This window comes from Entelurus aequoreus, linkage group LG22 (genome assembly GCF_033978785.1).
Source record: "Entelurus aequoreus isolate RoL-2023_Sb linkage group LG22, RoL_Eaeq_v1.1, whole genome shotgun sequence".
Lineage (NCBI taxonomy): Eukaryota > Metazoa > Chordata > Actinopteri > Syngnathiformes > Syngnathidae > Entelurus > Entelurus aequoreus.
In genome coordinates, this window is record NC_084752.1 from 4,333,103 (window position 1) to 4,360,822 (window position 27,720).

At 38.9% G+C, this 27,720-nt stretch overlaps 1 protein-coding gene across 1 annotated transcript in view; it reads right to left on the reverse strand.

Moving 5' to 3' along the window:
• Positions 1 to 27,720, reverse strand: part of zgc:154142 (uncharacterized protein LOC555481 homolog) — a 76,299-nt gene that overhangs the window by 27,405 nt on the left and 21,174 nt on the right. The window contains exons 9-15 of the mRNA XM_062032635.1: positions 18,460 to 18,600; positions 11,253 to 11,498; positions 11,000 to 11,185; positions 8,682 to 8,791; positions 8,504 to 8,604; positions 8,153 to 8,430; positions 1,352 to 1,515 (exon numbers count right to left, since the gene is read on the reverse strand). Of these exons, the coding sequence (XP_061888619.1) occupies positions 1,352 to 1,515; positions 8,153 to 8,430; positions 8,504 to 8,604; positions 8,682 to 8,791; positions 11,000 to 11,185; positions 11,253 to 11,498; positions 18,460 to 18,600 (1,226 nt within the window). The remainder of the gene's footprint in view (positions 1 to 1,351; positions 1,516 to 8,152; positions 8,431 to 8,503; positions 8,605 to 8,681; positions 8,792 to 10,999; positions 11,186 to 11,252; positions 11,499 to 18,459; positions 18,601 to 27,720) is intronic.

Sequence of the window (27,720 nt, forward strand, 5' to 3'; positions counted from 1 at the left end):
ACCAGTTTGATACACACTTAAATAAATTGCCAGAAATAGCCAATTTGCTCAATTTACCTTTTAACTCTGTTATTATTAATAATTACTGATATTTACACTTAATTGAACGGTTTAAAAGAGGAGAAAACACGTAAAAAATGACAATTACATTTTTAAACATAGTTTATCTTCAATTTCGACTCTTTAAAATTCAAAATTCAACCGAAAAAAAGAAGAGAAAAACTAGCTAATTCGAATCTTTTTGAAAAAATAAAAAAAATAATTTATGGAACGTCATTAGTAATTTTTCCTGATTAAGATTACTTTTAGAATTTTGATGACATGTTTTAAATAGGTTAAAATCCAATCTACACTTTGTTAGAATATATAACAAATTGGACCAAGCTATATTTCTAACAAAGACAAATCATTATTTCTTCTAGATTTTCCAGAACAAAAATTTTAAAAGAAATTCAAAAGACTTTGAAATAAGATTTAAATTTGATTCTACAGATTTTCTAGATTTGCCAGAATATTTTTTTTGAATTTTAATCATAATAGGTTTAAAGAAATATTTCACAAATATTCTTCGTCGAAAAAACAGAAGCTAAAATGAAGAATTAAATTAAAATGTATTTATTATTCTTTACAATAAAAAAAATTAATTTACTTGAACATTGATTTAAATTGTCAGGAAAGAAGAGGAAGGAATTTAAAAGGTAAAAAGGTATATGTGTTTAAAAATCCTAAAATCATTTTTAATGTTGTATTTTTTTCTCTAAAATTGTCTTTCTGAAAGTTATAAGAAGCAAAGTAAAAAAAAAAAATGAATTTATTTAAACAAGTGAAGACCAAGTCTTTAAAATATTTTCTTGGATTTTCAAATTCTATTTGAGTTTTGTCTCTCTTAGAATGAAAAATGTCGGGCAAAGCGAAACCAGCTTGCTAGTAAATAAATAAAATGTAAAAAATAGAGGCATCTCACTGGTAAGTGCTGCTATTTGAGCTATTTTTAGAACAGGCCAGCGGGCTACTCATCTGGTCCTTACGGGCTACCTGGTGCCCGCGGGCACCGCGTTGGTGACCCCTGATATAGAGATTTACTGTAAGCATAAAAATAATAATCTGACTTATTTTTAACATTTTAATGACTGAGACCCTTTATGGTCCCCGGGACCCCTAAGGGTAAAATAAATAAAAAATCCATATATTTTGTTATGGTTTGAAAATGAAAATATATCAAAATGGCCCCCACATGCTTTAATTTTTCCGTGTGCGGCCCTCAGTGGAAAAAGTTTGGACACCCCTGCGTTATGCAAAAACTTTGGAGTATGACATTGGGAATATAAAACTTTTTTTTTTTTTTTTGTACCTGACACACTGACTTGAGCTCATCTGGCAAAGTATAGCCACAGCAGATCATGGAGGTCTTGACCTGGAACCACCAGTAGTCCATCCTCTTGCAGGTGTCATACGGGACAACAGGCAAGGCGACCTGGTTAAGGGTCTCTGCAACTTTGGCATTCAGGGAATCGCCTAAAGAACATAGAAAAAAAATCATTTTTCTATTTCATTTACTATATTTTGCTTTGTTTCTTTTTTTTTTTTGCATTTGTAGGTGTGCCGTGTGACTTTATAACAAATACACTGCAAAAACTGAAATCTAAGTAAGATGAAATATCTCAAATAAGGGTGATATTTGCTTATTTTCTGTCTGATAAGATCATTCTTCTCACTGAGCAGATTTTATGTTAGAGTGTTTTACTTGTTTTAAGTGTTTTGGTCCTAAATGATGTCAGTAAGATATTACAGCTTGTTGCTGAGATTTGATGAGCTATATTGAGTAAAACATGCTTGAAACTAGAATATCAACTGTTGCAAAGCTGTCATCAACATTCACAAGTAGAAAACTACTTTTTTTAAAGTAATAATTTCTTACTTCAAGCCTGAAAAAAAAAAATCATGATGCCGAGCGCATATCATTATGTCAAGATAATGGCACTAGCATTTACTTCATTTAAGAATATTTTTCAATATATTGAGCAAAAAAAGTCTCTTTTTTTTCTACCAAGAAAAGTGCACTTGTTATTAGTGAGAATATACTTATTTTAAGCTATTTTTGGGTTCATTGAGGCGAGCTAATTTTACTTGTTTTGGGAAGTCTTGACAAGCCGAATTTTCTTGCTTAGTTCAAATAAAATACCCCTAATTTTTGTATATTTTTTTCTTGTTTTTGAACACTGACTTTTTGCAGTGAGCAGCTTTTAAACAAAAAAACCCTACTTAGAATTTCCAATTGCAGCTGTTCTGGATTTGATCCAAATTATTCCATCAATTGTACAAAACCCAAAACCAGTGAAGTCGGCATGTTGTGTGTACAATGATTTGCAAATCCTTTTCAACCTAAATTCAATCGAATAGACTGCAAAGACAAGATATTTAACGTTCGAACTGGAAAACGTTGCTGGTTTTTGCAAATATTAGCTCATTTGGAATTTGATGCCTGCAACATGTTTCCAAAAAGCTGGCACAAGTGGCAAAAAAGACAGAGAGTTGAGGAATGCTCATCAAACACTTATTTGGAACATCCCACAGGTGAACAGGCTAATTGGGAACAGGTGGGTGCCATGATTGGGTCGAGGGTCACCACTTTGTGAACAAATTGTCCAAAAGTTTAAGAACAACTTTTCTCAACCAGCTATTGCAAGGAATTTTCACCATCTAGGGCCGTACAATCATCAAAAGGTTCAGAGAATCTGGAGAAATCACTGCACGTAAGCGATGATATTACGGACCTTCTATCCCTCGGGGCGGTACTGCATCAAAAACCCATATCAGTGTGTAAAGGATATCACCACATGGGCTCAGGAACACTTCAGCAAATTGTCCAACAGTTAAAGAACAACATTTCTCAACGAGCTACTGCAAGGAATTTAGGGATTTCACCATCTACGCTCCGTAATATCATCAAAAGGTTCAGAGAATCTGGAGAAATCACTGCACGTAAGCGTAATAAACATTGAATGCCTGTGACCTTCGATCCCTCAGGGCGGTGCTGCATCAAAAACCCACATCAGTGTGTAAAGGATATCACCACATGGGCTCAGGAACACTTCAGAAAGCCACTGTCAGTAACTACAGTTGGTCGCTACATCTGTAAGTGCAAGTTAAAACTCTATTATGCAAAGTCAAAGCCATATATCAACAACACCCAGAAACGCAGTCGGCTTCGCTGGGCCCGAGCTCATCTAAGATGGACAGATGCGAAGTGGAAAAGTGTTCTGTGGTCTGACGAGTCCACATTTCAAATTGTTATTGGAAACTGTGTACGTTGTGTCCTCCGGACCAAAGAGGAAAAGAACCATGTGGATGTTTTTTGCCCCTGGAATTCCGTCTCCAGATGTCAGTACTGGAGCCTATTTCCCCGCAGTGTGAATAAAGGGCATGTAAAACTATTGTAGTTGATTTTTTATGAATATTTTTGTCGCCCTGGTTTATTATTACTTCCAAACTGATATGGTTAACATCCATCCATCCATCCATCCATTTTCTACCGCTTGTCCCGTTCGGGGTCGCAGGGGGTGCTGGAGCCTATCTCAGCTGCGTTCGGGCGGAAGGCGGGGTACACCCTGGACAAGTCGCCACCTCATCGCAGGGCCAACACAGATAGACAGACAACATTCACACACTAGGGGCCATTTAGTGTTGCCAATCAACCTATCCCCAGGTGCATGTCTTTGGAGGTGGGAGGAGCCTATTCCCAGGTGCATGTCTCTGGAGGTGGGAGGATATGGTTAACATTACGAGCAAAAAAAGAAATGTAAAATAATTTCCAGACTTCCCTGCTCTTCCATAGACACCACACACCGTGTTTACTCATGCTCCTTCGGAATTCCCTTAAGCATCTTAAGGAAAACATCAGTAGAAGAGGACACAAAATATAATACGAGCGGTCCTTTATTTACTACCTTCCTTTTCTCTCGTTTCTGAAAGTCTGCTCTTCTTTCTACCTTTGTCAGTTCTAACTCGGTCTTTCTCCCCTACCCGAGTCGAGGGTGCTCCTGATTTCTTTAAAATTAGTCCTTAGAATTGTCTAAATCCAAACTCCGACCAAAACCCTTCTGCTTTAAAGTCAGAATCATTACAATGACCGTTGCTAACCACGCTAGGGATGATGAAATTATCGAGTTCGAGCCCATTATCGAATCCTCTTATCGAACCGATTCCTTATCGATTCTCTTATGGAATCCAGATACGTAGGTTGTTGTATATGGAAAACAAACCACAATATTTGGTTTAACAAAAGCTCACTTTTATTTTATAAGAAAAAAATATAATAAATAAATAAATATTGACTGTTGTTACCCCCTTAAAAAAAAAAAAATATTGACTGTTGTTACCCAAACTATATTAAGTGGGATTTTTCAGAAAAACAAATATATACAGTAACACAAAAACAACCTGTCTCTGTGAAAATAGCTAAACCTAAAGCCAATGGCCACATAACAGCCCAATCCAGATCCCTCAAAAAATACTCCAATGACAATTTCAATTTAAAATTAGATGAGTGGGACTGGTCCCCTGTGCTCGCGAGCAACCTGGTCGATGTCGCTTGGGATCGCTTCAAAACGGCGTTCCTAAAGATACTAAATGACATGGCTCCCGTGAAAACAGTCAGGATCAAAGCCCGCTCGGAACCATGGATGAATCCGGACCTATTAGCTGCCATAAAAGACAGAGACAGGAAATACTCTGAATACCAAAAATGTAAAACAGAAGTAGGTAAACAACCCAATAATATCAACCTCAAATTACTCCTTTCAACTCTCAAAAAGCAATGCAATAAATTAAGAAATAAGTCAACCAACCTGACTAAATCCTTAAAAAAAAATTACATTAACGACAAAATAGAGGAAAACACGAATAAGCCACGTGAGCTCTGGAAAATTCTCAACAACCAGCTTCCTGGTTGCAGCCAGAAACTTAAAACAAGACTCACCAACATCAGCATCAAGGAGGGTGACTCCCTCATTACAGACAAAATGGAGGTAGCTAGCAGACTTAACGCCTTTTTCACCAGCATAGCTGCAACTCTTGTCAACAAGCTGTCCCACCACTCTAGTCGCTTTGGTGTAGAACACATTAAAGCCTTCTACAGAAAGCTAGGAGTATCCAACAATGATTTCAAATTAGAAATGGTCACAGCTGATGAGGTGTTTAAAAAATTGAGCGCGCTCCACCCTAACAAGGCCACCGGCCTTGATAATATTCCCTCCAGATTCCTCAGGGACTCTGCCTCCATCATTGCCCCGATCATCACGCACATAATAAACCTATCAATTACACAAGGCCAAGTACCAAAAGATTTTAAGATAGCAAGAGTAACTCCCCTCTTTAAAAAAGGAAGCAAATTGGAACCTGGCAACTACCGACCTGTTTCTATTCTCAGCTCCATTTCGAAAGTAATGGAGAAAATAGTTTATGAACAGGTCGATAGTTACCTTGCCACTAATAAACTCATGTACAAATTCCAATCCGGCTTCAGAACTAACCACTCCACTGACACATGCCTTCTCTATCTGACCGACCACATCAAACATGAGGTGGACGCGGGCAAATACTGCGGCATGGTCATGCTGGACCTTCAGAAGGCCTTTGACACCGTTAACCACGCTATACTGTTGGATAAGCTCAGAGCAATCGGATTTAACAAAACCTCTTGGAGCTGGATGCAGTCTTACTTGGAGGGGAGGGAGCAGGTGGTAGAGGTGAACGGCACCGTGTCCCCCCCCCTCTCGGTGAGCTGTGGAGTCCCCCAAGGCAGTATATTGGGACCTTTACTGTTCCTAATATACATAAACGACATGTCATCGGCATGTGACTGTGAATTGTTTTTGTTTGCGGATGACTCTGCCCTGCTGGTATCCGGCAAGGACAAGTCACAGGTGGAGAAAATCCTCAGTGCTGAGCTCTGTAGAACTTGCACCTGGCTCGCTGACAACAAGCTATCCATCCACTTGGGTAAAACAGAATCCATCCTGTTTGGGTCCCACATCAAACTTAAGAGAGTCAATCACTTCACCATAAAAGTAGGTGACAGTGTCATCACCAGGAAAGATGAGGTCACCTACCTAGGTTCCATTCTAGAGGCTAACCTTTCCTGTGATAAAATGGCAACCAAGGTAATCAAAAAGGTTAACCAACGAACGAGATTTCTCTACAGAATTTCCTCTCTGGTCAACAAAAGCACCTTGAGGATTCTGGCGGGAACTCTCGTTCAACCCTTTTTCGATTACGCATGCACCTCCTGGTACCCTTGCACCTCCAAAACCCTCAAATCTAAACTCCAAACATCTCAGAACAAGCTAGTCAGGTTACTTCTAGACCTCCACCCCAGATCCCACCTCACTCCTACCCACTTCTCTAAAGTGGGCTGGCTCAAGGTGGAGGACAGAGTTAAACAACTTGCACTGAGCCTAGTCTATAAAATCCGCTACACCTCCCTGATACCGAAGTACATGTCAAACTACTTCCTTAACGTAAATGACCGCCATAACCACAACACCAGGGGGTGCTCCACTAACCACGTTAAACCCAGATTCCGAACTAACAAAGGTCTTAACTCATTCTCTTTCTATGCCACATCAATGTGGAATGCGCTCCCAACAGGTATAAAAGAAAGGGCATCTCTATCCTCCTTCAAAACCGCTATAAAAGTTCACCTCCAGGCAGCTACAACCCTAAACTAACACCCTCCCCGGATTGCTAATAATCAAATGTAAACAATCAAATGCAGATTCTTTTTCTTATGCCTTCTGATCTCTCTCTCTCTCTCTCTCTCTCTATGTCCACTACCCCCCCCCCACCCCCCCACCCCACCCCCCCTCCACACTCCTGATTGTAAATAATGTAAATAATTCAATGTGATTATCTTGTGTGATGACTGTATTATGATGATAGTATATATGATAGTATATATCTGTATCATGAATCAATTTAAGTGGACCCCGACTTAAACAAGTTGAAAAACTTATTCGGGTGTTACCATTTAGTGGTCAATTGTACGGAATATGTACTTCACTGTGCAACCTACTAATAAAAGTCTCAATCAATCAATCAATCAATCACTATAGCTGTATAAATAATAATATGGTGTTAAATAAAATCAGTCCCTTGGGCACAAAACTGAATATAATACAGCTCTCCAAAAAGTGCACTTCTGCTGCTATTGGAACATACTAACTACACACACTATGACACTAAGAACGCCACAGTCATCAATCAACAATTCTTCTTCCAAAAAGTTAGCATGTCTGCTTTTTCAGGATCAAGTCTGACCCGCTTTTCGCTAATCGTGTTGCCAACGGTGGAAAAAACATGTTCACTTGGCGTGGAACTAGCCTGGACACACAGATAGGTTTGACGACATCCTCCTCCAGTCTGTATGGAGGCGTTTTTTCCGGTCCATTATTTTTGCTGCTTTCTGTATCTGCCGCCTAATGACTGAGCTATGTCATTTCCTGTGATGTCCCACAGGGCATTTCCTGTGGGACGGGATTCGTTCCCAGGGATTCGAATAAAGAACCAACTCTTTTTCTTTACTATAGTGGCCTCGATAACGGGAACCGGTTCTCAAAAAGGGATTTGAGTCCATGGAATCGGTTCTTTTCTTATCGAACAACTGGGAGAACCAGTTTCGAACATCATCCCTAAACCACGCTCCTTTTTGCACAAGTGAAATTGACCGTAGCGGTCTATATTCTCCTCATATTGCCAACGTTTGGAAATATACGGAAGCTAACTCCTATCTTTTTTTGTGTTGCTACAACCTGAAAAACTGCATCTGGCAGACATATTTGATCATTCCTTCAAATTCTGAGTGAAAATATCGTGATTCGGGATGAAGATGCTACCAAAACACATGTCACACGGCACGGAATTGCCTCCAGTTTTCTGTAGGTGACGTCAGCAGGCTGATGCAGGCCCCGCCCACATTTTGGAGCTAAACAATAGGCGTTCCAAAATGAAAATTTAGTACTCTGTCTATTTTGGGGGGAATTTTGCCTGGAATCGTGATTTTTATGGTTGAGAATGAATGTAAGTATTAGAACTATCTCTCAGATCCTTGGCAAACTCCTCATTCCTGTCAGAGAGGAAGTGTTTCTAGGCCTACCCGTCTCGTCTCCCCAGCCGCTGGCGTAGCACTTTTTCCCCTCGGGCAGCACCACCTCCTGCCTGGGAAGGCAGGCGTATGAGATCTGGTTGCTGACCTCAGCCTCCCCGTCCAGCCTGACCAGGGCGATGTCAAACTCCACCGTGGGCACCGTGGGGTACTTGAATGCCTCGTGGCGGTGGATGCCCGTCACGTTCAGGCAGTGCTCGCTGGGCTCCGTGATGGTCAGGTTGTGCTTGCCCAAGCACATGCGCCAGCGGTGCAGCTCGTCAGCGTACCTGGGAAAGGAAGTCGGCGGAGAATGATACTTCATAAAAAGAAAAGATGTAGGAATAACGAGTTAAAGCTGACCTGATGAAGCAGTGAGCGGCTGTCAGCACCCAGTTCTTATGGATAAGAGTCCCGCCACAGGTATGGAAGAACGTCGGGTCAGGTCGACTGGACGGCCACACCTGACGTTGAACATGAGTATGTGAACTTCCAATAAAAGTTCTGATGTCAATGCGGCCTCATAAACCTAAATGCCAACCTGCATGGACACCTGCCAGGGCCACGAGTGCGGTGTGGCGGGTTCCCCGTTGACAATGCGAGACTTCACAGAAGGAGGGATGGCAGGTCTGCCACATGTACCGGGCCAGTCTGGGAAACACAACAGACACCACATTTGTGTTAATGGGTGATTGGACACACAACAGAGAGGAACTGTTGTCAAAGGACATGACTTTTGATCGCTGGCTTCATCATTTGAGGCATCAACGTTCTATCCGTACAGGACTGCTTGGAGTCGATGGGGTCAAAGCTTAAAACGAGAGTCACAAGACCTTAACCCTAACCCTGTATGAACACAGAAGTGAGATACCTACTCCAACACTGACCCGTAACCCAAAACCCCAAACATCTAGCCGGCTCATATGGAATACTCATCCTAAATTTAAAACTTTAACCCTAACCCCCACATTTTGACTTCAGACCTCACCAGAAAACTAATACTTACCCCTTAACCCAAATCTAACCACTTGACCCTAACCCTAATCCTGCACCGAACCCTAAATGTAACACCCTAATGTCAACCCCAAATCAACCTAAACCTCTACAACTAGTTAACCTTAACCCAAATCCTAACATATGAACCAGTGATTATCTACTATTGGGTTGCAGAAATATTTTTAGTGAGTCCCAGGTGTTTATCTGGTAGAGATGTGAGGTTTGCAAACAAGTCGATTCTTTTGAGAGACTCTTCAGGTGAACGGGGAATGGGGTCAAAGCTTAAAACGAGAGTTACAAGACCTTAGACCTAACCCTGTATGAACACAGAAGTGAGATACCTACTCCAACACTGACCCGTAACCCAAAACCCCAAACATCTAGCCGGCTCAGATGGGATACTCATCCTAAATCTAAAACTTTAACCCTAACCCCCACATTTTGACTTCAGACCTCACCAGAAAACTAATACTTACCCCTTAACCCAAATCTAACCACTTGACCCTAACCCTAATCCTGCACCGAACCCTAAATGTAACACCCTAATGTCAACCCCAAATCAACCTAAACCTCTACACTAGTTAACCTTAACCCAAATCCTAACATATGAACAAGTCATTATCTACTATTGGGTTGCTGATGTGAGGTTTTCAAACAAGTCGATTCTTTTGAGAGACTTCAGGTGAACGGGGAATGGGGTCAAAGCTTAGAACGAGAGTTACAAGACCTTAACCCTAACCCTGTATGAACACAGAAGTGAGATACCTACTCCAACACTGACCCGTAACCCAAAAGCCCAACCTTAACCCCAAACGTCTAGCCCTAGCCCTAATCTCAAAGGAAAATCTATCGAGTCAGATGCGATACTCATCCTAAATCTAAAACTTTAACCCCAACTCCCAAATTTTGACTTCAGACCTAACCAGAAAACTAATACCCTTACACCTTAACCCAAATCTAACCACTTAACCCTAACCCTAATCCTGCACCAAACCCTAAATGTAACACCCTAATGTCAACTCCACATCAACCCAAACCTCTATACTAGTTAACCTTAACCCAAATCCTAACCTCTGAACCACTGATTATCTACTGGTTGGTCCGCTTTTGGGTTGCAGAAATATTTTTAATGAGTCCCAGGTGTTTGTCTGGTAGAAATGTGATGTTTGCAAACAAGAGAGACTCTTTAGGTGAACGATGAAAACTGATTGGCAGTTGTGGGTCTTTGGTTACGCGCTGTTCTCACTCAAGCATCTCAATAGAACAGAATATGGTGCAAAAGTTTTTGGAGTTTTAGGATTTCAATTAAAACAGAGACAAATTACATTAATTTTTTTGATTAAAGCGTAAACTATTAGTTTACAATCTTGAACTTTTTGACAATTTTTCCAATTTTGGCTGTACTGTAACCTATAATCATCAAAATGATTAAGAAAGACATTGTTAAAGATTTCACTCTGTGTGTAATGATGACTCATTTTGGTCACCACTTGTCGGTAAGGGGTGATAATGGGTCCTACAGCAAAACCAGCTGAGAACTATTGCTCTAAACAGAATCTTTATCATTCACTCCCTATTTTAACCCTAACTTAATCTTAAACCGTGAGTTCCTAACCCTAACCCTGCCTCAAATACTAAACACAATGTCTTAATTTACACACCAACTCAACACCAATCTTAAAACGCTAACCCAAACCCTGCCCCAGACCCTAATCCCTAACATTCCAACCCCTTACCCCCGAACCTTGACCTTAAAGCTAACTCAACTCTAACCTAACTCAAACCCCGACCCTTACGACCTAATACCTAACCTTGACCCTGATATTTCCCAGTTTTTCTACAACAAATGCTATGATACTCCACCTATGTTGATGCCGTCCCAAGGATTTGGCGGTACAGGCGGCTCAGTGGGTGCAGGCACACTGGGGTCTGTAGTCCAGTAGGCTCTGAAGCCTTTAGCCTCGGTAAACAAATCAGAATGGAAGCGTATCATCAGCCTGCTACCTTTGCTCTGGATGGTTTTTGGCAACTTGGTGCCACAAAATGGTCCTGAAAGGAACGCAAAGAGTTACAAATGGTCAGTACTTATCGGTCCGTGCGATACTGTCATACTCACCGTGCTTCTGAATCAAGGCGTTGGTCACGCCGTTGATGTCGTACACGATGACGTTATCGAAGCATTTGGACGACAGCAAGTCTTTGGCCTCCAGGTCAAAGTGCGTGAAGGCAAGCGTGATTTTCCTTCCAATGGGCAGCGCCACGTTCCACATGCACTCGGCGTTGGCCTTGTAGTTCATGGGCCAGTTGGCGGACTTGATGACCCCCGTCTTCTCCTTGGAAGACATGCCGCAACCCTGGATTTCTGACAAGTCCTCAATTTTTAATCTTAAATAATCACACATATAAAACATACTGTATATATATATATATATATATATATATATATATATATATATATATATATATATATATATATATATATATATATATATATATATATATATATATATATATATATATATTGTGGGGGAAGCATATATGTTTAAGAGTTCTTTCTTTTTACATAGCCATGTTTAGAGTAGATAGTACTTTTCCTTTGTTCCTTCTACCAGTTTCTTTAGACATTTCAGATGCCTGGTTAGTGTCTTCACCCTTGGAATGTGAAATACAACACCCACTCTTCCCTTATCAGTGTTGCGAGGGGGAGAGATGGGGGTTTTCTTTGTGTGCAAAGGAGTTGGTTTTTCCGTTTGAATGTCAGATCAACTAGAGTAGCCGATATGAATGTATTGGTTAAACTGATCTCCTAAAGCTTTAGTAAAACTTGAAAACATTCCAATTCTGTCTTGATGGTCCTTCTTACTCGGCGTATATGTCATCGAAAGAACTTGGGATTGACTAGTAACTTAGATTCACTGGGAGGAAGAACTGGTCCGACACAACAATGTATATATATATATATATATATATATATATATATATATATATATATATATACACTAATAATTGAGTTGTCTCCTGGCAAATGTTTACGCTTGCACTCATTGGTTTTTTTCTTTTACACCCATGCAAGATCCCTATTGATTTTGGAGGATGTATGACATACAGTAAGATGGCCAAGGGAGAGTGCCTGAGGTAAGAAAAATACATCTTATTTTTACTGATACAAAATCAAAATAATATATATATAATAATGTAATAACTCCAATACACACTGTACATAAATGTATGTATAAATTAACATTGTATTTACACATTGTGTACCAAATGTACACAATATATAGATGCACAATGTTACAATATACACGTATGTATTACAATGTACATTATAAATAAAAATGATAAATAATAAAATATAGAAACAATATAATAATAATAATATTAAGTAATGTAATCTAAATGTAAACCGATGACATTTTTGTATTATCTATTTCATTGTTTAATTTTATGACTTTCAGGAATTATTGCTCTGCATCAAAACATAAAGGCTATTGGTTTAAGAATGTGAAGACTTTTATTTTTTATTTTGTTTACAAAATAGTTTATTACTCAAAAAAAAAAAAAAAAAAAAATATATATATATATATATATATATATATATATATATATATATATATATATGATATAGAAATATAGTCAAATATATTAGCATATATTTACAGTTACAAATGTACTAGTATTTAATTATATACACACTTATATTCTACTATATACACAATGTAAATAATTATTAGATGCGCTAAAAATAATATATCAGTTGAGCTCATAGGACTAGATAGTACAATCCCTCAGATTAATCAGCAGTTAGTGTTGAGTGGGGTGTGGGGGGTTAGGGGAAAAAGCTTCACTGGGGTCTTCAGGTGGGCACCCTCCTTCACTGGTGTTTCGTTGATAGGCCCACGACACCTCCGGAGGGCTCAACGGCGACATCTGGCGTCCCAGGTGTGCCCCCCTCTGCCTTTACCCCTAGATGTCATTTAGCAGCCCAGTTTGGGTCCTTTCTCTTGAACCATATCCATCTGCTACTTTGTTCAGCAGCATCCGACAGCGATTTGACAGCCCGCCGGAAGGCCTGACCTCTCAATCCCATTCCTTTGAGGAGCTTGGTTGTGGACGTAGCAACGAAGCCTCTGCACCCGACTTCAACTGGAAGCACTCGGGCACGCCAGCCGCGCTGCTCTGCCTCGGCTGCTATGTCCGCATACCTCAGTTGTTTGCGCTCATATGCTTCACCAACTGCTGCTTCCCATGGTACAGTTAGTTCAACAATGAACACAGTCTTCTGGGAGGTTGACCACAAGACCAGGTCCGGCCTGAAGCTGGTTGTAATGATTTCAGGCGGGAAGATGAGTTTGTGGTCCAAGTCAACCTGCATTTTCCAGTCCCGGGCAGAGTCCAGAAGGGTTGCCTCCACTCTTGCAGATGGTTTTGGTGGGAGTTGTCCTGCTCTTACAAACTGAGTGGTGATTGAGTGACTAGGGATTGGGGGAGGGAGGGCCTTGTTGTTATTTCTCTTTTCCTCCAGGGTGATCGCCAGCTGTCTCAAGACCTGGTTGTGCCTCCAGGTGTAGCGGCCTTGAGACAAACTGATTTTGCAGCCAGTGAGGATGTGACGGAGTGTTGCAGGGGTTTGACAGAGTGCACAAGAAGGATCTTCTCCAAACCATTGGTTTAAGTTCTTGGGTGTGGGAAGAACATCGTAGGTGGCTCTGATGATGAAGCTGATTTGGCTCCCTTCCATTTCCCAAAGATCCTTCCATGTGAGCTTACGATGCTCCAGGTTTTCCCAGCTAGTCCACTGTCCCTGTTTGGACTGTGCCACTGCTGTTGCACATCTGTCTGCCTCCTCTTGTTGTCGAACCTGATCAACCACCAGCTTTCTCCTCTGGGCTGATGTTGCTTTGTGCCATGTGGGTCGACTAGCCCCAAGTCCAAACCCACCTCTTCCGTGCTGCACTTGTCCCACTATGTCTCCATGCCTGAGAGCAGATTTGGCTTGTTGTACGGCCTCAGATGGGATCCATTTCCTCCCGGTTGTCAGTCTGGGAGCAACCGCTCGGATCACCTCATCTTGAGACTCAGTCAGTGTCATGCTCAGCCTCACCTTGGTGCATTTAAACTCCTCCGTGAGGCTAAAGATGGGCAGTTCCAGGGCACCATGACCATATAGGCCGATGTTACTGAGGCACCGTGGAAGGCCAAGCCACTTCTTGATGTATGCACTGACTGTTCTCTCCAGCTTCTCGACTTTGGACATGGGGATCTCATAGACCGTTAGTGGCCACATCAAACGGGGGAGCAATCCAAACTGTAGGCACCACAGTTTCAACTTGCCAGGAAGTAAGGTCTTGTCAATGCGGGCAAGGCCTTTGATGGTTTCTTCCGTCAGCTGATTGCTCTGGTCCGAGTCTTTGAGACTTGCGTTGTACAATCGCCCTAGACTCTTGACTGGCAGCTCTGACACCAACGGAATGGGAGTATCCTCGATGTAGAACCTCTGGTCCGTGAGTTTCCCCTTGACGATAGATATGCTCCTGGACTTGCTGGGTTTAAACTTCATCCGTGCCCATGAAATGTTGGCATGAAGCTTTCCCAGCAGATGTTTAGTGCATGCAATGGTTGAGGTCAAGGTGGTCATGTCGTCCATGTAGGCACGGATGGGAGGTAGACGCTGTCCCCCTTTCAGACGTTCTCCACCCACAACCCATTTGGAAGCTCGAATTATCACTTCCATTGCCATGGTGAAGGCTAGAGGGGAGATGGTACATCCAGCCATTATTCCCACCTCCAGAGATTGCCATGATGTTGTGTATTCTGTTGTTTTGACACAGAATTGCAGATCACGGAAGTAGTTTTTCACGAGGTTTGTGATGGTATTTGGGATGTGGAAGAAGTTGAAGGCTGTCCAGATGAGAGAATGAGGGACGGATCCAAAAGCATTGGCTAGGTCTAGGAATAAGACGTGCAGGTCTCTTCCTTCCCTCTTGGCAGATTGGATTTGGTGCCATATCATGCTTGTATGCTCCAAGCAGCCTGAGAAACCAGGTATTCCAGCTTTCTGCACGGATGTATCAATCAAGCTGTTTTGCTTCAGGTACGTTGTCATCCTTTTAGCAACGATGCTAAAGAAGACCTTCCCTTCAACGTTTACCAGGTTGATCTGCCGGAATTGATCGATGTTTGAGGCATCTTTTTCCTTTGGGATTAACACTCCCCCAGCTCTGCGCCACACTTTTGGGATGGTTTGCTTCGTCCACATCACCTTCATCTGCCTCCACAGAAAGCGTAAGACATTTGGGGAATTTTTGTACAGCTGATATGGAACTCCATTTGGTCCTGGAGCTGAAGCTGCCCTTGATTTCCTCATTGCTTCCTCAACCTCGCTCCACCTTGGGGGACTGTCGTCCAGTTGGTGTTCTGGTTGAGGTATTGGTGGCATGTCTGATGGTATCTCTCTCTCTTCGAATCTTTGACTGTCTGTGTGAGTGGTTTTCAGGTGGTCTTCCAGTTCCCTCTTTGGCACCTTAAGTGATCCACTCTTTTCCTTTGTGAAGAGGCCTTTCACAAATCTGAAAGGGTCCTTGTAGAAGGATGTTCTCGCCCTTTCCTTCCTCTTGCGTCGAGTCCTGAGGTTTTCAGCTCTCCGCAATCTTCCCAGGTGTCCCTTCAGGTCTGTTTGCAGGAGGTCAATGCCCACTCTTTCCTCCAGTGAGGCTCTCTTCCATTCCTTCCTCAAAAACCTTCTCTCTTTGACCAGTCGTTCGATTTCCTTTTGCCTTCTGGACTTTGGAGGGGTTGTTGATGGCATGTCCTTTTTCCCTGTCATGCGTGTTCCGAATCTTTCTGCTCCATAGGAGTAGATCAGATCTCCCATCTTCTCTAGTTTCTTCTCCACCGTTCCTTTGATTCCGTCCAGGATCTTGATCAGGTCTGCATCGATTATTCCCCACTCTTTCTTGCTGCTGGACTTTGGCCACTTCACATGAGGTCTGTGGCCTTGCATGTTCTTCTCCAAAGCAGGTTGCAAGTGGCTTGGTTCCACAATCTCTGATGTAGTGCTTGAATTACTTTCAGCCTCTGGGGTATTGATGCTCGGTGGACTGTGGGTTAAATCCTGCCGCTGAGCTTCACTCGCCTGACTTGACCTTTCTCTCAAAAGATAGAGATCAATGCGAGGTCCAGGCTTCGTTTTCTTCAAGCACTTCATCCGCCCTTGATGTATTTTAAGGCCTCTGATGGATGTTATTTTGGACCAGCCACAGCTGCATACTTGGCGCTCTTGTCCTTCAGCTGATGTTACTTGTTCTGTGCTGATTATCTGTTTCGTCGTCGTGTTCAATCCAGGGTCATTTGCCGGGTGTTCAGCCGATGAGTCTTCTTCCGCCCCCGCTCTCGCAGACTCTAGGGGTATTTTTCTCTTTGGGCGTGTCGTAACAATGAGGGGTGGCCTTTGTCTACTTATTAAGCGACAGAGCCTGCCATCATGGATAGCTAGTCCATGACAGCCCCGTCGGGGTCTTTCCCTCCTGTCAGCTGTCTTTCCAAGCTGTCACAAGGTCTTTCCCTAGTTGTCAGCTGCCCTTTCACAGCAGTCACTGGATTTCTCCAGTTTATCAGTTGAGCTCATAGGACTAGATAGTACAATCCCTCAGATTAATCAGCAGTTAGTGTTGAGTGGGGTGTGGGGGGTTAGGGGAAAAAGCTTCACTGGGGTCTTCAGGTGGGCACCCTCCTTCACTGGTGTTTCGTTGATAGGCCCACGACACCTCCGGAGGGCTCAACGGCGACATCTGGCGTCCCAGGTGTGCCCCCCTCTGCCTTTACCCCTAGATGTCATTTAGCAGCCCAGTTTGGGTCCTTTCTCTTGAACCATATCCATCTGCTACTTTGTTCAGCAGCATCCGACAGCGATCAGTACTAAATATGATGATTATGTATAGCAGGGGTCACCAACGCGGTGCCCGCGGGCACCAGGTCTCCCGTAAGGACCAGATGAGTAGCCCGCTGGCCTGTTCTAAAAATAGCTCAAATAGCAGCACTTACCAGTGAGCTGCCTCTATTTTTTAAATTGTATTTATTTACTAGCAAGCTGGTCTCGCTTAGCTCGACATTTTTAATTCTAAGAGAGACAAAACTCAAATAGAATTTGAAAATCCAAGAAAATATTTTAAAGACTTGGTCTTCACTTATTTAAATAAATTCATAAATTTTTTTACTTTGCTTCTTATAACTTTCAGAAAGACAATTTTAGAGAAAAAATACAACCTTAAAAATGATTTTAGGATTTTTAAACACATATACCTTTTTACCTTTTAAATTCCTTCCTCTTCTTTCCTGACAATTTAAATCAATGTTCAAGTAAATGTATTTTTTTTATTGTAAAGAATAATAAATACATTTTAATTTAATTCTTCATTTTAGCTTCTGTTTTTTCGACGAAGAATATTTGTGAAATATTTCTTCAAACTTATTATGATTAAAATTCAAAAAAATTATTCTGGCAAATCTAGAAAATCTGTAGAATCAAATTTAAATCTTATTTCAAAGTCTTTTGAATTTCTTTTAAAATTTTTGTTCTGGAAATTCTAGAAGAAATAATGATTTGTCTTTGTTCGAAATATAGCTTGGTCCAATTTGTTATGTATTCTAACAAAGTGTAGATTGGATTTGAACCTATTTAATCAAAATTCTAAAATGATCTTAATCAGGAAAAATTACTAATGATGTTCCATAAATTCTTTTTTTTAAGTTTTTCTCTTTTTTTCGGTTGAATTTTGAATTTTAAAGAGTCGAAATTGAAGATAAACTATGTTTCAAAATTTAATTGTCATTTTTTTCGTGTTTTCTCCTCTTTTAAACCGTTCAATTAAGTGTAAATATCATTAATTATTAATAATAACATACAGTTAAAGGTAAATTGAGCAAATTGGCTATTTCTGGCAATTAATTTAAGTGTGTATCAAACTGGTAGCCCTTCACATTAATCACTACCCAAGAAGTAGCTCTTGGTTTCAAAAAGGTTGGTGACCCCTGGTGTAGAGCATACTATAAAAGGTTTAGTTAGTTGTGTTGGCCAATTAACATCAGATAAAACATAAATATAAATAATGCATGTGGAGACTCAAATGATCCTGCCCTGTTCATGGAGAAATAGCCATCAAGGACTTTATCTTGTTTTTATGGCAACAAATTTCACGCTGATTTTGTTATCACTCTTGTTGCTTTTACGTCCTTTCTCTCGTCCTTTTACTGAAGGACGAGATGCTTTGTCGTTCATCTTCATGAGCTGCTTCTATTTGTGTGTGTGTGTGTTGGTATGTTACCCGCTATATCTTCGGGGTACGCCGCCTCCCACTTGGCGGAGAAGCCTCTGTCTGTGAGACGACTGTCAGACTGGAAGGAGACGGTCATGGTGTTGGTGGCTGCCACCACCACAGGAGGACGGATGTACCCACAGTGCACGGCTGAGACAAAATAGGGAGGAAACAAGACGGGGAGACGACTATTAGAAAGGCATCCAAATTGTTTGGTTGGTCTTCAGAAACACAAAAACTTCAAAAAATATATTACAGCCAATGTTCCCTCTAATTTTCCATGTGTGTGAGCAAACGCAAAAACTCCCTGAGCGTTCAGCTGCATTCGGGCGGAAGGCGGGGTACACCCTGGACAAGTCGCCACCTCATCGCAGGGCCAAAACAGATAGACGGACAACATTCTCTTATTATTATAATCAAATGACAGCAGTCTAATATAAGTGTATAGGCCCACATACAATGACAATAACAACAAATATTGTTTTCCATGAACTGTGTACTTGTATTGTTTGTCTGGGTGGAGGACCTGCTTTGGAAATAATTTGTACCCCTTTCAGACATTGCATTTAGTTCCCATTCAAACATTCACATGTTGCACAATGAGATGTAAGCAGGGGATCATGTGTACAATCCTGCAACTTCCTGTTTTTATTAGTATTTATTTAATATACTAACAGCATTTCATGATTAATATTTATAAATTAAGATTCCTAATAAATGACACTAGAATAAGCACACATTTGATTGGTAAATCATAGAGCAGGCGTCACCAACCTTTTTGAAACCAAGAGCTACTTCTTGGGTACTGATTAATGCGAAGGGCTACCAGTTTGATACACACTTAAATAAATTGCCAGAAATAGCCAATTTGCTCAATTTACCTTTAACTCTGTTATTAATAATTAATGATATTTACACTTAATTGAACGGTTTAAAAGAGGAGAAAACACGAAACAAATGACAATTAAATTTTGAAACATAGTTTATCTTCAATTTTGACTCTTTAAAATTCAAAATTCTACCGAAAAAAAGAAGAGAAAAACTAGCTAATTTGAATCTTTTTGAAAAAATTAAAAAAAGAATTTATGGAACATCATTAGTAATTCTTCCTGATTGAGATTAATTTTAGAATTTTGATGACATGTTTTAAATAGGTTAAAATCCAATCTACACTTTGTTAGAATATATAACAAATTGGACCAAGCTATATTTCTAACAAAGACAAATCATTATTTCTTCTAGATTTTCCAGAATTTTTTTTTAAAAGAAATTCAAAAGACTTTGAAATAAGATTTAAATTTGATTCTACAGATTTTCTATATTTTCCAGAATATTTTTTTTGAATTTTAATCATAATAAGTTTGAAGAAATATTTCACAAATATTCTTCGTCGAAAAAACAGAAGCTAAAATGAAGAATTAAATTAAAATGTATTTATTATTCTTTACAATAAAAAATAAATAAATATTTGAACATTGATTTAAATTGTCAGGAAAGAAGAGGAAGGAATTTAAAAGGTAAAAAGGTATATGTGTTTAAAAATCCTAAAATCCTTTTTAAGGTTGTATTTTTTTCTCTAAAATTGTCTTTCTGAAAGTTATAAGAAGCAAAGTAAAAAAATGTATGAATTTATTTAAACAAGTGAAGACCAAGTCTTTAAAATATTTTCTTGGATTTTCAAATTCTATTTGAGTTTTGTCTCTTTTAGAATTAAAAATGTCGGGCAAAGCGAGACCAGCTTGCTAGTAAATAAATACAATTTAAAAAATAGAGGCAGCTCACTGGTAAGTGCTGCTATTTGAGCTATTTTTAGAACAGGCCAGCGGGCTACTCATCTGGTCCTTACGGGCTACCTGGTGCCCGCGGGCACCGCGTTGGTGACCCCTGCCATAGAGTAACGATCTGGAATGACACTTTATGTGTGGTGTTGGAGTTGTCCCACTTTTTGTGTGGCTGTAAACGCATCACTGGCTAAGTGCCATATGTGCATGTGTTGGCGCAAGTGAGAAAGAGCAAGCGGCTGCTGTTGATATAACAAAGTTGCTTTTGGTGTGGTTTGTACTGCAGAAAATGACCACTTTTGCTAGATATCATTTTTTTTACTAATGTTTTGGTGATGTGTTTATGGCCGACAATAAAGAGTTTTGCTCAGTAAAGTGATGGATGGAATTCATGTCCTCAAAGCGCCTGGACAGACGTTACAATATTTGAACAATGATGACGAAAACTGTTTTCTCTGTCGTGTCCGTGTCGTGTGGAAAATTGTTATGCGCTTATGTTTTTATTTGATTTTGTGCGTGGCATAGATTTGCCGTGCGCAGAGGACGCTTGAGCAGTGCGCAATAACCCAACTTCAGGAACCGGTTAAATGAACTTCTGCATGTAATGACTCTTGAAAAAATAAGATTTATAAACTCTACAAATATGAATATCAACACGTTCAAAAACAAGAAAAAAAAAATACAAAAATGAGGGGTATTTTATTTGAACTAAGCAAAATTATCTGCCAATAGAACAAGAAAATTTGGCTTGTCAAGACTTTCCAAAACAAGTCAAATTAGCTAACCTCAATGAACCCAAAAATACCTTAAAATAAGTATATTCTCACTCATAACAAGTGCACTTTTCTTGGTAGAAAAAAAAGGGGGCCTTTTTGCTCAATATGTTGAAAAATATTCTTAAAAGAAGTAAATGCTAGTGCCATTATCTTGACATAATGATATGCATACATCATGATTTTTTTTCATGCTTGAAATAAGAAATGATTACTTTAAAAAAGTAGTTTTATACTTGTGAGTGTTGATGACACAATAGTTGATATTCTAGTTTCAAGCATGTTTTACTCAATATAGCTCATCAAATCTCAGCAACAAGCTGTAATATCTTACTGACATCATTTAGGACCAAAACACTTAAAACAAGTAAAACACTCTAACATAAAATCTGCTTAGTGAGAAGAATTATCTTATCAGACAGAAAATAAGCAAATATCACCCTTATTTGAGATATTTCATCTTACTTAGATTTCAGTTTTTGCAATGTGGTAACTAACCTGGAAGCCTTTACTGACATAAATTGAATCCTAACTTGTCGTATCTTTTTTGTGATTTTATTCCTTTTTTATTATTATTTTTGTTTTGGTATTGTTCCCACACTACTATTGCTTTTTTGTGTCACTTTTGATAAGGTTTCGTCACGGTTTACCTTCTTTTTTTTTGTGACTTTATTTATTTTTATCATTTTTTTTGTTTTTTTTTTTGCATCTGATCAAACCACGAAAATGTGACTTTCTTCTTCGTTTTTTTAAAAAGTGTGAACGGTGGAGAGGTGATCTAGTGATCACTTCCAGAGGATCCTTGATGCCGAGGAATATTCATCCATCTTGCTATGGTCTGGATCGTCTGCTGATCTTGAGCCAGTGCAGGATGGATGGATGTATACAATATCTTTTTCTAATAATGTCTATACTGTAAACCTTGAGTTGTTAAAGCCCGAGTGCACCTCTCTTGATTCAACTGAGTGTGTATGAGTGGATGTGTGCATGTATGAAGCGTCTGCATGAATGTCAAATGGGATTTGAACTGTAAAATTCAATAAAACATATTTGCATAAAGGAAATGCATCCAAAAGACACAATTATTGTTACGTTGTGTTTGATGACATTGTTCAGTTTTGTTGAATGGTTACAGAGATCTTAGCCGTTTTTAAGGAACCTGAAAGTTGAAAAGCATCACTACAGTCATGGCAGCGGAAGCATTGGATTTTTTCCCAGCCAATCAACCACCCATCCATTTTCTACCGCTTGTCCCGTTCAGTGAAGAGAAAATGATACTAATGTATAAAACGTTAAAAAAAACAATCGACCCGTACACATTTTTTTTTTAATTATTTTACAAATTAAATTCACCAAATAACTTTTTTTATTATCCTAAAATACACCCTTGTTTATTGCTGTCAATTGCGCTGATAAATTAATCTGTGCAAAGTGGGAATTATTCATTATAAATTGGATATTTTCATTCTTAGAGCATGAAACGCCTGTTGACAGCATTATGAATCTGTTTTTAACATGATAAAATATACACTATATACATAAAATAACCCCCACAGAGTCACCTTTACACTTGTTTAATCTAATATAACAATTACCTAAGGCTGAGCAAATCAGTGGCCACGATACTGAACAACACATTTTAATTAGATTGGTCTCATTTAGTGACAAATATATTTGTAGTTTATTTAGCCATTTTTATGCCTACTGTAGGCTTAAAAAATAACAAAAAAAAACCTAACAAACTCAAGAAGGACAAGCAGTACAAAATGGATGGATGGATATGTATTTATATATATACACACCTTCTCATTTCAATGCAATTTCTTTATTTTCATGACTATTTACATGGTAGATTGTCACTGAAGGCATCAAAACTATGACACCTCTGAAGCGAAAACCATTTCAGGTGACTACCTCTTGAAGCTCATGGAGAGAATGCCAAGAGTGTGCAAAGCAGTAATCAGAGCAAAGGGTGGCTATTTTGAAGAAACTAGAATATTAAACATGTTTTCAGTTATTTCACCTTTTTCTGTTAAGTACATAACTCCAACATGTGTTCATTCATAGTTTTGATGTGACAATCTACAATGTAAATAGTCATGAAAATAAAGAAAATGCATTGAATGAGAAGGTGTGTCCAAACCTTTGGCCTGTACTGTATATACACACACATTATATATGTAAATACTGTATATGTATATATATATATATATATATATATATATATATATATATATATATATATATATATATATATATATATATATATATACACTACCGTTCAAAAGTTTGGGGTCACATTGAAATGTCCTTATTTTTGAAGGAAAAGCACTGTACTTTTCAATGAAGATAACTTTAAACTAGTCTTAACTTGAAAGAAATACACTCTATACATTGCTAATGTGGTAAATGACTATTCTAGCTGCAAATGTCTGCTTTTTGGGGCAATATCTACATAGGTGTATAGAGGCCCATTTCCAGCAACTATCACTCCAGTGTTCTAATGGTACAATGTGTTTGCTCATTGGCTCAGAAGGCTAATTGATGATTAGAAAACCCTTGTGCAATCATGTTCACACATCTGAAAACACTTTAGCTCGTTACAGAAGCTACAAAACTGACCTTCCTTGGAGCAGATTGAGTTTCTGGAGCATCACATTTGTGGGGTCAATTAAACGCTCAAAATGGCTAGAAAAAGAGAACTTTCATCTGAAACTCGACAGTCTATTCTTGTTCTTAGAAATGAAGGCTATTCCACTAAATTGTTTGGGTGACCCCAAACTTTTGAACGGTAGTGTATATATATACATATATATATATATATATATATATATACATATATATATATATATATATATATATATGTATGTATATACATATATATATATATATATATATATATATATATATATATATATATATATATATATATATATATATATATATATATATATATATATATATATATATATATATATATATATACATACATATATATATATATATATACATATATATATATATATATATATATATATATATATATATATATATATATATATATATATATATATATATATATATATATATATATATATATATACATATATACATATACACATATATATATATACCGGTATATATATACATATACACATATATATATACATATGTATATATATATATACACACACACACACACACAAACACACACATATATATATACATACATACATACATACATACATACATACATACATACATACATACATACATATATATATATACATTATATATATATACATATATACATATACATACATATATACACATATACATATATATATATATACATACACACATATTGCATGTATACATGTTTGCAAAATAACTGCTACAATAAATAATAAATAAGAAAAAATAAATGAACAAAAATAAATAAGTTCATATTGTGAAAAACATTTAAACATTTAAATTAAATAATGAATTCAAATGATAATTCAAATAATAATAATTAATAATTCAATTATTTTGGTTTGTGGTGGCATTGCACCTGTTCCTAATATTTTGGATATTTAATGAGAACTACAATATAACCTGGCTAATAGAAACCTGGCTTTGTAAAAGACAAATGTTTGATACAGCTTTGGCATTGAACTGTGTGGTGTACTTAATAAAGACTCTGGCGAGTGTATAATAACACGTAAAGGTAAAAAATGATCGTTTTTGTCTCCTTAAACAAGTTTTAACACGTAGGCACACACACTTATCATGATAATCAACACCCAGCACGTTTTCACAGTGTGTGCTTGCACCGATGCACTTTATCAGTCCTTGAAACCTCAGCTGAAGATAAAGCTGTATCAGCTTTCTCCCCTCCTAAAGTCGCTGAAGTGAATAATAAGGAGAGGCGCTAATTTATAGTTTGCAAAGGAGATCCTAATCTCGTGTTTTACTGTGGCGCTGCAGTGCAGAGGTTGTTTGTCGAGTCAGGTGTGGATAATAACAGCAACATTCACTATAGGGGCTTTTTACTGCAGAGTAAAGACTCAATTTGGTTGTATCTTATCCGAAAGGAGAACGAGGGCAGTAAGAAACTGGAGAGCTGCTGTGCAAAGGTTGTTTGTGGAGTGAGGTGTGGAGAACGCAAAGCAAAAGTCCACTATTGGTGCTTTTTTTTTACTGCAAAGTACCTACGCAAATTGATTTGATGTTTTCCAATAGGAGACTGAGGGCAGTGAGAAACTGGACAGCTGCTGTGCAGAGGTTTGTTTGTGGAGTGAGGTGTGGATAATGCAAAGCAATTGTCCACTTAATGGTGCTTTTCTACTGCACAGTATACACTCAAATTGGTATCATTTTACCCTAGAGGAGACTGAGGACAGTAAGAAAGTGGACAGATGCTGTGCAGAGGTTTGTTTGTCAAGTGAGGTGTTGATAATACAAAGACAAAGTCCATTAATGATGCTATTCTACTGCACAACAGACTCAAATTGGTGTTATTTTATCCTGGGGGAGACTGAGGGCAGTGAGAAAAGAGAGAGCTGCTGTGCAGAGGTTTTTTTGATACAAAGCAAAAGTCCACTAATGGTGCCGTTTTACTGCAGGGTACGGACTTAAATTGATTTTATATTATCTTACAGGAGACTGAGGGCAGTAAGAAACTGGACAGCTGCTGCACAGAGGTTGTTTTCCAAGTGAGGTGTCGATAATACAAAGAAAAAGTCCACTAATGGTGCTTTTCTACTGCACTGTAGTCATGATTGGTGTTATTTTATCCTGGAGGAGACTGAGGGCAGTGAGAAAAGAGAGAGCTGCTGTGCAGATGTTTTTTGTCAATGGAGGTATGGATAATACAAAGCAAAAGTCCACTAATTGTGCCGTTTTACTACAGAGTACCGACTCAAATTGATTTAACAGCCCTTTGAGACACTTGTGATTTAGGGCTATATAAATAAACATTGATTGATTGATTTATATTATCTTACAGGACACTGAGGGCAGTAAGAAACTGGACAGCTGCTGCACAGAGGTTGTTTTACAAGTGAGGTGTCGATAATACAAAGCAAAAGTCCACTAATTGTGCCGTTTTACTACAGAGTACCGACTCAAATTGATTTAATATTATCTTACAGGACACTGAGGGCAGTAAAAAACTTGACAGCTGCTGCACAGAGGTTGTTTTCCAAGTGAGGTGTCGATAATACAAAGAAAAAGTCCACTAATGGTGCTTTTCTACTGCACTGTAGTCACGATTGGTGTTATTTTATCCTAGAGGAGACTGAGGGCAGTGAGAAAAGAGAGAGCTGCTGTGCAGATGTTTTTTGTCAAAGGAGGTATGGATGATACAAAGCAAAAGTCCACTAATTGTACAGTTTTACTACAGAGTACAGACTCAAATTGATTTTATATTATCTTACAGGAGACTGAGGGCAGTAAGAAACTGGACAGCTGCTATGCAGATGTTGTTTGTCAAGTGAGCTGTGGATAATACAAAGAAAAAGTCCACTAATGGTGCTATTCTACTGCACTGTAGACACGATTGGTGTTATTTTATCCTGGAGGAGACTGAGGGCAGTGAGAAAAGAGAGAGCTGCTGTGCAGATGTTTTTTGTCATAGGATGGATGGATAATACAAAGCAAAAGTCCACTAATTGTGCCGTTTTACTGCAGATTACCGACTCAAATTGATTTAATATTATCTTACAGGAGACTGAGGGCAGTAAGAAACTGGACAGCTGCTGCACAGATGTTGTTTTCCAAGTGAGCTGTGGATAATACAAAGAAAAAGACCACTTTTATGGTGCTATTCTACTGCACTGTAGACACGATTGGTGTTATTTTATCCTGGAGGAGACTGAGGGCAGTAAGAAAAGTGAGAGTTGCTGTGCAGATGTTTTTTGTCAATGGAGGGATGGATAATACAAAGCAAACGTCCACTAACTGTGCAGTTTTACTGCAGAGTACAGACTCAAATTGATTTTTATATTTTCTTACAGGAGACTGAGGGCAGTAAGAAACTGGACAGCTGCTGCACAGAGGTTGTTTTCCAAGTGAGGTGTCGATAATACAAAGCAAAAGTCCAATAATAGTGCTTTTCTACTGCACTGTAGACACGATTGGTGTTATTTTATCCTAGAGGAGACTGAGGGCAGTGAGAAAAGAGAGAGCTGCTGTGCAGATGTTTTTTGTCAATGGACTGTAGGTATGGATAATACAAAGCAAACGTCCACTAATTGTGCCGTTTTACTGCAGTGTACCGACTTAAATTGATTTTATATTATCTTACAGGAGACTGAGGGCAGTAAGAAACTGGACAGATGTTGTTTGTCAAGTGAGCTGATGATAATACAAAGAAAAAGACCAATAATAGTGCTTTTCTACTGCACTGTAGTCACGATTGGTGTTATTTTGTCCTGGAGGAGACTGAGGGCGGTGAGAAAAGAGAGAGCTGCTGTGCAGATGTTTTTTGTCAATGAAGGGATGGATAATACAAAGCAAAAGTCCAGTAATTTTGCCATTTTACTGCAGAGTACAGACTCAAATTGATTTTATATTATCTTACAGGAGACTGAGGGCAGTAAGAAACTGGACAGCTGCTGTGCAGATGTTTGTCCAGTGAGCTGTGGATAATACAAAGAAAAAGACCACTTTTATGGTGCTTTTCTACTGCACTGTAGTCACGATTGGTGTTATTTTATCCTAGAGGAGACTGA